Source organism: Gymnodraco acuticeps, unplaced genomic scaffold (assembly GCF_902827175.1).
Source record: "Gymnodraco acuticeps unplaced genomic scaffold, fGymAcu1.1, whole genome shotgun sequence".
NCBI lineage: Eukaryota > Metazoa > Chordata > Actinopteri > Perciformes > Bathydraconidae > Gymnodraco > Gymnodraco acuticeps.
Genome location: NW_022992189.1, coordinates 78,139 through 94,469, shown reverse-complemented (window position 1 = coordinate 94,469; position 16,331 = coordinate 78,139). Strand labels below are relative to the sequence as shown.

Below are 16,331 nucleotides of genomic sequence, written 5' to 3'. Positions count from 1 at the left end.
CAACATGACAAATCTGGCATATTTTACTGTTGTAATTTGTATTTAAAAAGTAAAAAAATTGTCAATTTAGCCCCTGAATCGAATCAAAAATCGTATTGTGGCAGAGTTTGTGATGTCAGCGAATATTTACCAAAGATCTACTCCGCTGAAACCAGCCTGTTTCTTTTCCTGCAGCACATGATCTTCCAGGAAACCAACATCTGTCGTCTGCCTCAGCTGGCGGCTCTGGCTCAGGTGAGGCGTCTGGACCAGCTGACCATCCACGAGGGGGGGAACCCGGTGGCCAGCCTGGCTCTGTGGCGCTCCTTCCTCATCTACCGCCTGCACCACTTCAACCTGCAGAGGATCAACGGCCAGGAGGTGAGCCTGGAATGCACTGGCATGTTTTTTTCAAGATTCAAGATTTAAGGCTTTTATTGTCACTCGTACATAGCTACAGTGTAGATATGTCGATGACAATCGTAGGTCACATGATAGGTCGCACTCCAACAGTGCAACACAATAAAATAGTGCAAGTAAATACAAATAAAATAAAAGTAGTGCCATAAGAGTCTATATACAAGTGATACATAATTTGTAAGTTGCAAACAGGTGAATGTTATGGATGTTCTTAGTTCAGGTGTTTAACAGTCTAGAAGCAACTAAGTGTGAATGAGAAAATGTTTTTGGGGAGTCAGATGAAAACATTGATACCACTTTAGTTCGTTAACGTTTGACCGGTAAATGTAAGGCTACTTGAGTTAACCTTACTTATAAAAAACGTAGAATAAATAGCTAGCTAGCCATCTGTATGGTTCTCCAATTGCCATGCCTTGTTTGTCTAATCAATACAACATGTCAAAACCTTTGCATCCAACTCTACGCCAGCGAACAAATTATAATCTTTCAAAATGTCAAACTTGTCCTTAACACTTGAACCGCCAGGGGTCGCTGTATACCATACATAATAATCTGTGGACTCTCAGCTTTCATATGATATCTAGTTTGTGCAGTAGTATGAAAGATCGCTACCGTGAGTTATGTGCAAAGTGTCTCTCTATATATCGATCTATCTATCTATAACTATCTATCGATCTATCCATAACTATCTATCTATATATCTCTATCTATCTATCCATCTCTCCATCTCTCTATCTCTCTCTACAAGGAACCGCAGTAAACAACAGGCATTGCTATAGCAACACGTCATGTTTATGTTTTTGCGCGAGATCACTGCATTTTCTATGAGGTAAATATTACCCGCTGGCGCTGATGGGTATAAATGGCAATTTGTTGGGCCATTTTTTCAATCTGACTTCATATTGACAATTGTTAACAACAGAGGGTGCTACATAACACACTTTCAGGAAAAGTCACGGACTGGGAGACTTGATATTTTATTGAAAAAAAGTTACATACAATCAAGAATCAGCTGTGGGTAAAATGTACCCGTTGGCGGTTCTCGTGTTAAAGGAGTAATATGTGGGATCTAATGGCATCCAAGAAAAACATTAGTATACCTGCCGTTCCTTGATTCTTACCTTTTTTTCAGATTGTATTGTCTCATCCCCCATTTGTGCATTTGTGAACTTCCCTTATATAAAACACAGTACAGGGTTTTCCTTTTGTGCAGGGACTTTAACTTTTGACGACATGGTCCTGAAACCTTTATTTTTGTCTTTATGGAGTAACTTTACAATTCAATCAAATATCTTCTCGTGTGTCTCTACCTCAGGTGACCATGAACGATGTGATCGCTGCAGAGCGTGTGTTTGGGACTCTGGGTCATATAGCAGCCACTGAAACTCCTCGCTGCCGCCTCCTCCTGCTGCTGGAGGTGTCCCGGTGAGAACTACATCTCAGAAAATACACCACAACATAATATTAACTAGAATGTAATGACAGGTGTGTGCTGTGTCCCTCACTAGGTATGGTGTACCTTTTAAATATGTAAAAAATGTGTAGATATATGTGAGTTACAACTGTACGTGTAAGTGCATGCCCGTATAGTTTAGTGTGTTAAGATTTATGTGTGTGTGTTTTATGTAAGGCAGTGAGACAGAGCCTGGCACAGTGGAGCCAGGGGAATTAGACTGAGTGTCTCAGGGTGGGTACTTGGCACTTTGGCGCAAACATTCTTCTTTCTCTGTAGCCAAAAGCTGTCGAGGTCTGTCACTCTAAATAAAAAAACGCTCGAGAAGCAGTTTTTTAATGGTTCTCATTATATGGTTGGTATCTGCAGCCTCAACTGTTAAAGCAGAGCTACACAGAGTGACTTTTTCTCAAACATTGGAATGGGTAGAATCCAATGTCAGTGTGAGAAATCTGTATTAGTTGCGCTTTTATTAACATTTATTTTTGATGACTTAACCTGTTAAGCCTGAGAGGACCCTAATCCGGGTCTGGCGGGTAGTTTTTTTTCACGACACTGTGTCTCAGGCTTCTTAATATTTAAAAACCTATTAATGTGTTATACCAGATTAACGGGAAGAATCTCAGCTAACTGACGATATGAACCATTTTTACCAAAACAAAACACAAGTCTCATAAGAAGCGTCTAAATGACCCCTGAGCGAAACATTTTAACGCACTTGGCACAGAACTCAAGATAAAGATACCATTATTACTTATCGTAGCTGCACATATAAGATATCCGATTAAAGCTGAGACTCCACAGATTATAGGTATAGTATCGTCACTGAGCGATCAGAACTCGCGACAGGGGAAGCAAACACAGACATCACAACACTTAGCATTACGGAGCAAAAACGGGACATCGTCTCACCTTAGCTGTCAATCTGATCAAAAGTCGTGTTCAATGGCATTAAAACGATATAAACGCTGCTGAGGGTTAATCCATAGGTTAATCCAATGTGTCTGTCACTTTGAAAAAATGATTTATAATCCATATTTCAATTTTTATGTAAAAATCTGAGAATAAAAATTAGCTGCTAATGGTAGCTACCAGAGTTATCACAGCTTCCGGTTTTGGCTACGCATCACTCTCACTCCTTATTTGGTAACGTGTGTGTATGTGGGAGTTCCCCTCGATTCCATTGGCTCTAACGGTTAAAAAGAGATGTCCATCATCAAAATCGACCAAGGGGGGCCAGAGATATAGAAAATCCACCCAAATGACCCCAGAAGTGTTTTTTTGTGCTAAACCTCTCTAAAAAGGTCAAATGTCACTTGTTTTGCATCAATCTTGATACAGGGTACTTATTATATGTTATAGTTTGGATTCCTAAAGCTTTTAGTCTACTAACCCATCATCCAAGGGTGGTTTTCACTATACGTAAGTAAGTAAAAAATAACTATAATTTACATTTTTTTACTGTGTTCAATCTGAATTTACTTTAAAATAAAAACATCTATATTGATTCTGACACTTATACATCCAACTCACAGGTTTATCCTTGCTTTGAGAAAAAAGATTATTAATGTAACCCTTTTAGAAGGGAAGATGTGGTAATTTGTTCTGGGAATGTCATTTTCGAGCCTAAGACCTGAAAAACAGGCTCAGGGCTTAACAGGTTAATTAAGGAAATGATCGTTAGTAACTTGGTGAAGGAAGTTATGTTTTTGTGATGATTTTTTAGACGAATGCCTCTCCATAATAAGGCAAAGATAAAGAAGGGATATTCAGTTTTCTACTTCGTTATTGTATACACACACACAACAAATGCACACACACACACACACACACACACACACACACACACACACACACACACACACACACACACACACACACACACACACACACACACACACACAACAAATGCACACACATGCACACACACTCACACACGCACGCACACACACACACAACAAATGCGCACACACACACACACACACACACACACACACACACAACAAATGCACACACATGCACACACACTCACACACTCACCACACACACACAACAAATGCGCACACACAAACACACACCCACACACACACACACACACACACACAACAAATGCACACACATGCACACACATCACACACGCACCGGCACACACACACAACAAAATGCGCACACACACAACACACACACACACACACACACACACACACACACACACACACACACACACACACACACACACACACACACGCGTAGGACCTTTCCAGATCAGGTCCGAATACAGATATGCACAAACACGCATGCTGGTGACCCTTCTGTTCCCAAACCAAGTCCCTACAGATTGAGCTACTGCCACCCAGTGAAATCTACAGACCCTATTTTCATGAAACTCACAGGAAGAGTGAAGCATGGGCAAAGGAAGAGTGGTTTTTTATTTCGTAGCAGATCTGAATCACAAAGCGGATAAACACAATTTCACTTATTGAAACAGCCCTTGGCGGAGGTGTGCTTCTAGTTCATGGTGCATTAGCTTTGGTTTATTGAAAGTTAATGTACCTGCAGGACTCTGGCTGTTTCGAGTTTGTATCTTCATCATGACTGAATGCACTTATGTAAGTTGGATGAAAGCTTTAGTTAGATGAAAAGCAATGCAGGTCGTCAATTGCCCTTTCAGGATAAAAATCAAGTTGTAAACTGTAGGACAATTAGCTCTTGGCTTCATCTCACTCTTATTTAACTCTGTTTTTAGATCATATTAATGAAGGTGGATAGATAATACGCAACAGCCCACGGCCGATTCAGATTATTTTTGCATCAGCACTGACATCTTAATGACTGCATGAAGAACGATTAAGCCTGAATCCATTTGTTAAACTAAATGCTGTTTGATTATCCTCCTATCAGATTGAGCCTCCTGCTATAGACTGTGTCAAATAAAGTGTGTTTTGAGGTAAATGAGGTAAAGATTATAACATCTGCAGGAAACTCAGTTTATGTTTCATGTTCCCACAAAGCTCCCGTGTTGCTCAGTGGGCTGTGAGTTTAACACAAAACATTAGGCTTGTTTGAGATGAGCTGCGGCTCGCCTCGAAAGTAGACGAGAATAGCCGATTGCAGCCGGGGGAGGTCTCAAAAAGCTCGCCTGAAGTCGGACAGCTCGGAGTCGGCTTGACTCGGTTTGCAATGGCGAAAATTGCGTTGGCGTTCTTCGTTGCAGATGAAGTGGATGCAATAGAAATCCCACACTTATTATATCACTACAAATGAATGACTCAAGTGTCTGTTCATTTGAAAACAAATCAATACAAGGGGGGTTGAATCCTACATGTAAAAGACAGAACCACTACTTTTCAAAACTACTTCCGTCAGTGGTCTTGACCAGTTTGCATTTATAAAGAATGCACAAATGTGTTTAATCGGTAATGTCAGATATGTACTAAGTAAATACATGTGTTCCTGCTTAAGATTAGATTCAACTTTATTGTAATTGCAGTTTAGCTTCTAACCAGGAGTGCAACAAGCAGTAAAGTGAAAAGTAATGTACACAATCTACAGAATAAAAGATATCATTAATTGAATGATGAATAAACACATGAATACACTAGATATACACAGCAGCCTGTGAGCAGTATGAACAGTATGTATGCAGTGTGTATGAATATGCTAAGATATATAAAGTATTGTGGTCAAATCAAATCAAAGTTTATTTATAAAGCACATTTAAAAGCGATTTTTGGTCGGGCCAAAGTGCTGTACAGGTAATAAATACTACAATCACTTAAAAACACATTATTACATTCACAATAAAAGACAATAAATTACAACAGATATATAAAAAACACAGAGAAAAGTCAGGAGTCGTGCTCCGCTCTGACTAAAAGGCCAGGGAGAAGAAGTGTGTTTTAAGAGTAGATTTAAAACCCCCTAGGGTCTGGGCCGACCTCACATGGAGGGGCAGAGTGTTCCAGAGCCTGGGGCCTGCTGCTGCGAAGGCTCGGTGCCCTCGGGTTTTGAGCCTGGTCTTGGGCACTAGCAGCAGCAGCTGGTCAACCGACCTTAATGCTCTGCCTGGGGTGTAGCGATGGAGGAGTTCTGCTGTATAGGCCGGAGCCAGCACATTTATTGCTTTAAAAACAAATAAAAGGATTTTAAAATCAATTCGGAACCGAATTGGAAGCCAGTGCAATGAGGCCAGAATTGGGGTGATGTGGTCACGCTTTTTGTGGCCAGTGAGAAGACGTGCAGCTGCGTTCTGCAATCTGCACTAGCTGCAGGCGTTTAATTGACGCCTGGTCCATACCCACGTACAGAGCGTTGCAGTAGTCCAACCTCGAGGTAACAAAGGCGTTAATAACCCTTTCCAGGTCTTTAAAAGATAAAAACGACTTGGTCTTGGCCAATAGTCGTATTTAAAAAAAAAAAAGCAGGTTTTGACTACGCTGCTTATCGAATTTAAAAGCGCTATTGAAGGTCACTCCAAGGTTCGTGACAGAGGGGAGGATATTATTTTTGAGGGAGCCCAGAATATCAACCTGGAAGGCTGGAGGTTGGGGTCCAAAAAAGATAACCTCAGTCTTGCTCTCATTGAGGTTGAGGAAATGTTGGCTCAGCCAGGATTTGATCTCTGCTAAGCAGTCCATCAACGGCTGTAGTGAATTGGCATTTTGATTGAGAGGCAGATAGATCTGTACATCATCAGCGTAACAATGGAAGGGGATATTATGTTTTGTGAGAATTGAGCCTAGGGGCAGTATGTACAATAGAAAAAGGATGGGGCCCAGAATCGAGCCTTGGGGAACCCCACAGGTAAGAGGGGCTTTGGCAGAGGAGAAGGTACCTAGCTGCACTGAGAAGCTACGGTCTGTCAGGTAGGACCTGAACCATGCAAGTGCAGAGCCTGTGATGCCTGCGGACTGTTCAAGCCGTGACAACAGGATGCTATGGTCCACAGTGTCGAAGGCAGCTGTCAGGTCTAACAGCACCAGGACAGCTGGGCTGCCTGAGTCGGCGGCTAGGAGCAGATCATTAAAAACTCTTAAAAGGGCTGTTTCAGTGCTGTGCATAGGTTTGAAGCCAGACTGAAACTTTTCATGGATGCCATGCGTGGTTAAGAAAGACTGCAGCTGGGCGTAGACTACTCGCTCCAGGGCTTTAGATAAAACGGGTAGCTGGGAGATGGGCCTAAAATTTGCGAGAATGGAGGGATCGAGATTTTTCTTTTTAAGTAGTGGCTTGACCACGGCATGTTTGAAGGCAGCTGGGACACATCCTGAGCTAAGAGAGGTATTTATAAGTAATAAAATACTTGCTCCAACTGATTCGAAAACATCTCTGAGAAGGCGAGAGGGAATGCTGTTTGAGGTGCAGTTTGTCGGCCGCAGGTGCATGACTACATCCGAGAGAGAAGAGAGGGATACAGGCTCAAAGTGTTCGAGGACAGCAGGGCACAGAAAAGGAGCAGGATCTGGGGTAGCACTAGTGTGGGCTAGCCTAAGAGCAGATAAAAAATGTAAGAAACTTATCACAGAGAGTAGTCGATGGCACAATTGGAGAAACATCACAAGGATTAATGATCGAGTCGAGGACATTAAAAAGAACCTGAGGTTTATGGCTGTTTTTGGAGATTAACAGAGAAATGTGCTCTGTTTTGGCTGCTTTGACTGCCGTCTGGTAGTCGGAGAGGCAAGCACGAAGGATTTCTAAGGAGACATGGAGTTTATCCTTTTTCCATTTTCTCTCTGCACGCCTGCAAGCGCGTCTGGTGACACGTTATGGGACATAATTCACCGTTGGGTATATTGTGTAAACGGTAAGCAGTGCAAGCATAGTATAAAATATATAGATATTAATTTCATGATGATAAACATTGTGGAACAATGATGAAAAATGTGAATGGAAGTGGCGACGTAAAACTGACACAAAACAACAACAAACTTTTGCGGAGCCAATTGGAGAGTTTCATCAGCAGCACGGGGTAAACACCACCAATGAGCGCTCAGCGAGTCGTTTCCCATCAAGCATTTTGCTTCTGCAGCCCGTGGAGAGAAACTGCTCCGCCTCGCTCTCAAGTCTGCTGGCGTCTTTGTCCCGCGAGATTTCAACGTCTCATGCAGTCGAGCCTCCAGAGCAAGTCGGACCAAATGACTAACCATCATGCAACGCACTAGCAAGACGGCGGTCGGTCTCGCTTATCTCAAACGAGCCTATTGTCGAGGTGTCGTGGTTCTGCAGAGGAGAGTGGGTACAGGTGTATTAACAATTACATGGTTTAAAGATTCATTTCCTTGAGGATCGTTCTACTTTAAGATCAAATCAAAAATGTCTATGATCATAAATGTATGCTTATTTTTTTTAAATAACGTTAAATGTTTATGAGAAAATCAACAATATGGAACGGGGACATCTCACCATTGCTTTGCAGTAACTGTTGCACAAACACCTTATACAGATGTGTACGGTGTTATTTATCTAAATAGGCCTAATTTTCACAAATGACACTAAATTCTATACTTTACGATACTAATATCTAAAAAGCCAGATATGATACTTCATATATATATTTAAAACATATTTAGTTGGATTGATGTTGTCTGTATGACTTGCATACAGATCCAATTTTAGGAAAGACCTTTAAATAGAGTTCATTGTCTCAAAACAGAAACATATTAACGTTGTTTACAAGGTTTTATTCACACATCATTTGCTACAGAGGAGCCATTTGACTGATTTTTTTTTTTTTAAGATCTTAGCTACTGTTCACTCAATTACACTTTTAATAAGCTTGTTTCACCTTGTTAGTCAACATGATGTGTGACTAACACACACACACACACACACACACACACACACACACATACATACCATGTATACATCACTTCAGGGGACATTACATTGACTTACATGCATGTCCTGGAGACTTATCCTAACCTCAACCAACACATGCCTAAACCTAACCAAGTCTTCACCCTAAAATGAATGATTCCCCTCATGGGGACCTCCATTATGTCCCCAGAACGGGGTGCGAGTCCCCACACGTGACTGTGTAAACAGATTTAGGTCCCCACAAGGATGGTAATACTAGGCCACACACACACACACACACACACACACACACACACACACACACACACACACACACACACACAGATGACAACATATTTAATCTATGGAAGTTGTGGCGCTATAAAAAGCACAACCAATCATCTGAGCCCGGCTAAAGTAACTGGATGGCCTACCTGCCTGTCAGCCTTCCATCTGTGCACAAATGTATCTCGTGCCCTCATTGGTCATGTGCGCGTTCATGTGTGTTGGAGGAGGGGCTCTGTAAGGAAGTCTGAAGGAAGGGGCAGATTTTTTCGGCTGCGTACTTTGAAATTCTAGCGCACTCGAGCTGGTTTCTCCATTAATTGATTGATTGATTGATTGGAAATTGTATTAACAGATTGCAGAATGGGTACAATACAGTACAGCTCAATACACACAATTGTTAAGGGGATGCAGACCAGAAAAAGACTTTCGTCTTGTTTACATCAGGGTCCCCCATTTTAATTCATCATAACATATATGACATACAGATAGATTACATTTTCATTTTAGATTCATTTTCAATTCATCATAACATATATGACATACAGTACATGACATACAGATAGACAGTACTGTTACATCTAGACATTTATGACATACCAGATCTACAAATATACAGTACTGTTTGTGAGTATAAAAAGAGTCTAAAAAGAGAGTATATACATTGGAGGGGGGGATGGGAAACTGTATTGTAGGGGGTTGGGTTTGGACATTAACAGGGGCCAGTTTCGAATTGCAGTCTCCCGTAGGTGCTTTTTTAGAGAGGTTTTGAAGGTGGGTAGTGATTCACATTCCTTTACAGCTGTGGGTAGGGCGTTCCACATTGTTGTGGCATAATTGCGAAACGTGTTTCGTCCCTTGTTTGAGACAAATCTGGGTTTCACATGATTTGTGGAGCTCCCTCTGGTGTTGTGGTCGTGGTATTCACTGACCTTTGGGAAGTATTTTGACATGTACATGGGTACCATAGAGGTGTAGTGTATCTTGTAGACCAGGCCCATTGCAAGTAGCTGTACTCTGGCGTCTACTCTAAGCCATCCTAGGTTGTCAAAGTGGGCAGAGGTGAGGTGGGTTCTAGATGAAAGGTCAAGCAGTAGTCTGACCAGTTTATTTTGTGATGTTTGTAATTTTGTTTTTAGCGCCTTGGAGGTGCTATGGTACCATGACGTGCAAGCATAGTCATAGTACCCTTGAATGAGTGCTCCTGCCAGAGTCTTCAGAGTATTCTTGTTTACCAGAGAGGAGATCCGGTATAGGAATCTAGTTCGTTGGTTGACTTTTTGATTACATTGGATGCCATTTTGTCACAGGAGAGGTTTGCCTCTAGAATGGAACCTAGGTATGTAATTTCATCTTTCCTTGTGACAATAATGTCGCCCACTATAACTGAGAAGCCGTCGGTCTTGCTGAGATTATGTTTCGAACCGAAGAGAATGGACTCTGTTTTACCCAGGTGTAATGATAATTTATTATCGGCGAGCCAGGTGCAGATTCTGCCGAGCTCGGAGCTGAGGGTTTTTTCAACCTGCAACCCGTTCCTGTCAGAGACCAGCAGGGCTGAGTCGTCCGCGAACAGGAACAAGTTGCAGTCACATGCTGATGACATGTCATTTACATAAATTACTAACAGTAACGGTCCTAGTATGCTTCCTTGTGGAACACCACAGCTCACTGGGAGGGGGGGGGGGCAGAGTACCGTTTACCTCCACCATCTGTTCTCTCCCCTCCAGGTAGGATTGCATCCAGCTCACCGATAGTTTATCAAAACCAATTGCTTTTAGCTTGTCAATCAGAATGGGGTGATTGACAGTGTCGAAAGCCTTTTGTAGGTCCAGCATCACCATGCCGCAGTACTTGCCCTCGTCCACCTCTTGTTTGATGTGGTCGCTCAAATAAAGAAGGCATGTGTCAGTGGAGTGGGATGTTCTAAAGCCAGATTGAAATTCATAGATTAGTTTCTTTTCCGCGAGGTACTTTTCGACCTGTTCATATACTATTTTTTCCATGACTTTCGAGATGGAGGTAAGTATAGAAACAGGGCGGTAGTTGCCTGGGTCCAATTTGCTGCCCTTTTTGTGCAGGGGGGTTACTCTCGCAATTTTGAAGTCTTTGGGTACGTGTCCCTGTTTTATGGAGAGGTTAATTATGTGAGCTATGACTGGTGAGATGGCGGTTGCTGAGTCTCTGAGGAATTTGGAGGGGATATTGTCGTGGCCAGTGGCCTTGTTAGGTTGGAGGGCGCTCAGTTTTTTGTGTACCTCAGCTGTTGTTACCATTACTAGTTTGAAATCATCTTTGCGGACCCCTAGGTTATTGTAGTAGGCTAGGATGTGTTCTACCCCAAAATGCCCTGAGTGGGAGGGTAGTTTATTTACCAGAGTTGTGGCCATGTTTGTGAAGAAAATGTTTAAGTAATTGGCACCAAGAGAGTTTCCTTGTGGTTATTGATTTGGATGAATCCTATTGTATGTGCCCCATTCTTTGTTCTACAACTCATATATTATTTAGATGAAACTAGACAATCCTGCACACAAAGTGTTCACTAAAGATTTACAATTATTTCATTATCTTATTACCATAGACTAAGCATCAACAATGTATCGCAACACTTCTTAACAGTCTCTAGCTCCTGATGTTGCAAACTGTACTTTAGTGAGTATTTTGCCTCTTAGAATCTATGAAACAAGGATGAGTAACTGTGTACTAAATGTATACTGTATGGTGTGCGGCCAGGGGTGGTAGGAGTTCCTCTACATGATGAGAGTCTGCTGCAGTGTTGGAACCAGTCTCTGCAGAGGAGCTAGCGTAGCTGAAATGCTAATAGGCTGATCTGATTTGAATGGAGACTGGCAACAACAGGAGGCTGTGAAGGCGGTGGCTGCATCACGGGCGGACTCTGATGCTGCCGAATCAGACTGGGAGTGTCCTCTCTGCCTCCAGCATGAGCAACACTAGCCATCCACACACACACACACACACACACACACACACACACACAACACACACACACACACACACACACACACACACACACACACACACACACACACACACACACACACACACACACATATCTTATCCTATGTGGAATTTTTGCCTGCAGACTATTTTAGCATCCTGGCAGAGGCCTGTGGAACATGTTGGAGCAGCGGTGAATCACATGGGATGTCATACTGATTAGACAGTAACATCAGTGATGGTTAGCATCAGGGCAACTTATGAGTGTAGTTTTTGTAATGAGTGAAAATAAACACTATAATTAAATCAAAGGGCTGATTCTCTCTGAGTAGCACAAAACCTTTATTACTGTGCTCTCTGCCGCTGTTTCTCCTCGTGTGTGTGTGTGTGTGTGTGTCTCACTGTGTCTCCTCTCTCTCCACCCTGAAGGAAGCGCCAGCTGCAGTTCCTGTTGGAGGGGCGCGGCCGGCGTGCAGGACTGAGTCCGGAGGAGCTGCGGGACAACGGGAAGCTGCTGGGAGAAGGCCTGAGCCGAGCGCTGTTCAACTACCCCAGCAGAGACTGCAGCGCTGCAGAGAGCCCGGAGGTCAGCTCAATGCACGCTGTTCAGCAGTGGCACATCAATCATATATATATATATATATTTTATTCATCTAGCTCAATATCACATATTACACATATGTCTGAGGGGGCTTTACAGAGCGGACACTGTCCTTAGACACCCAAAGAAACCCCACAATTAATGGGGAAAACATTCGGTCCTTGGCAGAAAGAAATTCAGATGGATGTCAACGTTTACTTTATTATATATATAAATATATATATAAAAAGTAAACCATTTTACTCTGTAGCACTTTCAGATTTGTATACTCAAATGAAAAGTGCGCTTATAAATACAATTTATTATAATTATTATTATTATTATTATTATTATAGTAGCCTTGTTGTTTGAGAGACTGCAACAAAGTGACCTAAAAGTTAGAAAAAACGATTTCAGTCTCACATCCATCCATATCCCAGCCCGAAAAGTGTTCTGAAGTTGTGCAGGGACATACCAGACACCCACAATGTCTCTGTAAAATATCCATTGTGGCTCGCCTGTATCAACCTGTTGTCCATGTAAGACCTTACAGCAACGGCCCTTAGTCAAACCCTAACTGCTGTCCTTTGTCGCATGTTGTTCCCTTTCTCTGTCCGTCTTTCCTGTCTGTCTCCGGCTGCTCTATCCAATCAAATAAAGAAATGAAGCAAAACAATTGTTTCTCCATAACGGCAATACAATTGCAACAGATTTACGTATTTGATCATAAATTGGCAAAAATCTGTTTACGTTTATTCATCTCAAGTCATCAAAAGTTAAGGATTACGTTTTTCCAAATCTCTTTTAAAAATAGCATTAGGACGGTCATTTAAAAAAACTAAATCTGACAATGAAAGCATATTTTATCTGCTGTAAATAAGCATTTTAAATGTGACATATTTGTGACTCCTGTATTAAATAAACATGCTCCCCAGTATGTTTTGCAAACAAAGGCTGTTTGACTTTCTGAAAAAATCAATAATCACTCTATCCGCAACGGTAACACTTTATGGTAAGGGCTGCTCGATTATGGCAAAAATCATAATCTCGATTATTTGGGTCAATAATTGATATCACGATTATTAAAAACGATTATCCATTTACTTTGAAAACATCCATTTATTGGAGAATTTGTTTTTAACAGTATGTTTTTAACAGTTGATTACCCTCAACTTTAAGTTGAATTCAACTGACAAACCAATACAAAAAAAAAAAAAAAAAAAAAATCGTTTTATTTCGATTACGTTGTTTTCGTAATCGTTGCAAGCCATAATCGTAATTGCGATTAAAATACGATTAATTGAGTAGCCCTAGTAAGGTACATGAAAAAGCATGAATTCATTCATGTAGGACTTCATGAACTATCAGTAATGTACAAGGATTAATATTATCTCATGCATGACTTAATGCAGGAACAATACCTTAATTAATGCCAAGGTATCTCAATCATCATGACTTCTGCCAGTAAGTCCATTCTATAACTGCAAGATGTTCTTTCAAAAGTTTCTCAGTTCGGTTTCCCCTAAGCCGCCAAATTATTGATTTGTAGTTAATCAAGATTACAACACTTTGAATTCAACAGAATACATGCACTGCTGTGAGCGACAGACCGGGTCACCACTTTATTTGAAGGGGCACAAACATGATGAAGTAATGACAAAATAATGCTTAGTTAATCATGATTGCAACACTTTGCTGTGACTGGTCAGTCTTTTGGCCTGACACTTTAACTGCAGATCTATAGAAGACATGAACATCATGAATAACTCAGAAGTCATGATGATTGAGATACCTTAGTTGATGCATTGTTCCTGCATTAAGTCGTGCATGAATTCATGATGATTCATGTACCCTTACCATAAAGTGTTACCTCAGCAAGCTTAATAAAAATGTGCATGTGATAGCTCAATTTGTAATTATGATACATCTAATGATTCTGCTTCGAATCTAGATACATAGTGTGGAGGCTTTACCTTTTACTACTGTCATATTCATGTCACTGCCCCTCACCTAAACCTAAACCCACTCAGGTCACACATGCACAATTTACTGTCTGCCCCACGTACCCACCTTCAGACCCGGTGATCGAGCGTTCGAGGCCGTGGCTCCTAAGCTAAGGAACGCTCTGCCCGCTCACCTACGGTCTGCGGACTCCGTTGACTCCTTTAAAGCTAATTTAAAGACATCCCTGTTTGTGCAGGCGTTTGGGTAACCGGTGTGCTTGATTTTATTCTAATTTATACTACGTTTTGTTTTAATTGTGTTTCATTGTGTTTTTATTATGTGTTGGTGCTTTTATGACTTCTTAACACGTGGCTTGTGTGTTCATTTATCATTGTACGATTCCTATAATGATGTTTTATTGTTTGTCAAGCACTGTGTGACTTTGTCTGTGAAAAGCGCTTTATAAATAAACTTTACTTACTTACTTACTAAATGAACAAGTGAACGAGTGATTTGCTTTTCCTCTCCTCACAGGAGGGCACTTTGGAGTCGTCGGATCGCGCCGCCATGATACAGCAGTACCTCCAGGATCTGGTCCAAAGGGCGTCAGAGACCAACCTGAAGGGGGAGGCCCTGCACAAGCTGTGGCCCTCCATGTTCGCAGAGATGGTGACGGACAGTGTGTTGGAGATGAGGGACCAAGCGGCCTTCCGGAAAACCAGCCTTGCAAAACTCTCCGGGACCAAGTGAAGAGGACTGAGGCTGACACTACGACCACACACACATGTGGACAAACCATTATTAACACATCATCACTTTGTGACTAATCACTATCAGTTATTGAAATGGTTGGAATCAGAAAGTGTGTGGGGAGATCTTTCAGATGGATATATGTAGATTGTTTAAAAGAAGAAATTATCGTGATTGAATGTAGATTTTCACTCAAAGCTCGGAGCTGTAACATACTTGAAGAAAGTCAAAGGGACGTATGGACTCAGTGCATTGTGGTCCTCTGCACTTTAAACATCTTTCTGAATGACCCCCCCCCCCTCCGCACCATTACTGTCATCAGCTGAAAATGACCGGCGTCTCTTTTGTCGAGACCAGAATGATTTTTCATGTCTTAATTAACGTGTCATGCATCTCACTTTCTCCTGCCTGACGAGGACCTTCCTTTGTTTACCACTGATCTTTCTGTCTTGTACTTAGAATTAAACAATTCTGTATTAACACTCAGTGTGTCTAAATGGTTTGAATGAATCCCCGAAAAACTGTCTACAGGTGTGAAGAAGTCACCATGCGTCACGTGGGTTTGAATCAGAATTCCTCTTTTCCTTTACAAAATATGTTAATGCTCAACTTAGGCTGCAGCCACACGAGAACGATAACGGTCGTATCCGCTACAGTTCTCTATCAGATAGACGGTTCGGCCACGCGAAGCCGACAGGGAAACGCAGATAGCGATAACGGGTCCCAAGGTGGGTAGATCTGGGGACTAAACGCTCTGGGGGGGCAAACGGCTCCGTGTGTACGCCCTATACGATCATTTCCTGATAACGATGACGCAATAGCCCCGCCTCTCCCCACCTCTCCTGCTCAGACTCAGAGATCAGCTGCTGGGCTCTCAGGAGAGGGGGAGGAAAAGAGAGGCTCCGTGTTTTATTCTTATATTATTATATAGAGTCGTTATCAATTTGTTTTAAAGCTCAATAAATAACAAAGAAGACCTCTGACCGGCACTTTTCAAATGTTGTCCGGAAGATTTCAACTTTAACGGACATGTTGACCGGCGAAAGAAAATTGAACTGAAACTGCTGCACGGTCCCCTCGTCCCTTGGAAGATACGGAGAGGCGGGTGTTTTTCATCTGCTGGTGGACTACCGGGGAGATTTACAGCAGGAGCACACACTTGCC

General features: G+C 41.9%; 1 protein-coding gene across 1 annotated transcript in view; it reads left to right on the top strand.

Moving 5' to 3' along the window:
• Window positions 1–15,653, top strand: part of LOC117539152 (leucine-rich repeat-containing protein 49-like) — a gene marked incomplete at its 5' end in the record, with an annotated part of 58,545 nt that extends 42,892 nt beyond the window's left edge. The window contains 4 exon segments of the mRNA XM_034205172.1: window positions 175–360; window positions 1,715–1,824; window positions 12,323–12,479; window positions 14,952–15,653. Coding sequence (XP_034061063.1) covers window positions 175–360; window positions 1,715–1,824; window positions 12,323–12,479; window positions 14,952–15,167 — 669 coding nt within the window.
• Window positions 15,654–16,331: the final 678 nt, after the last annotated feature.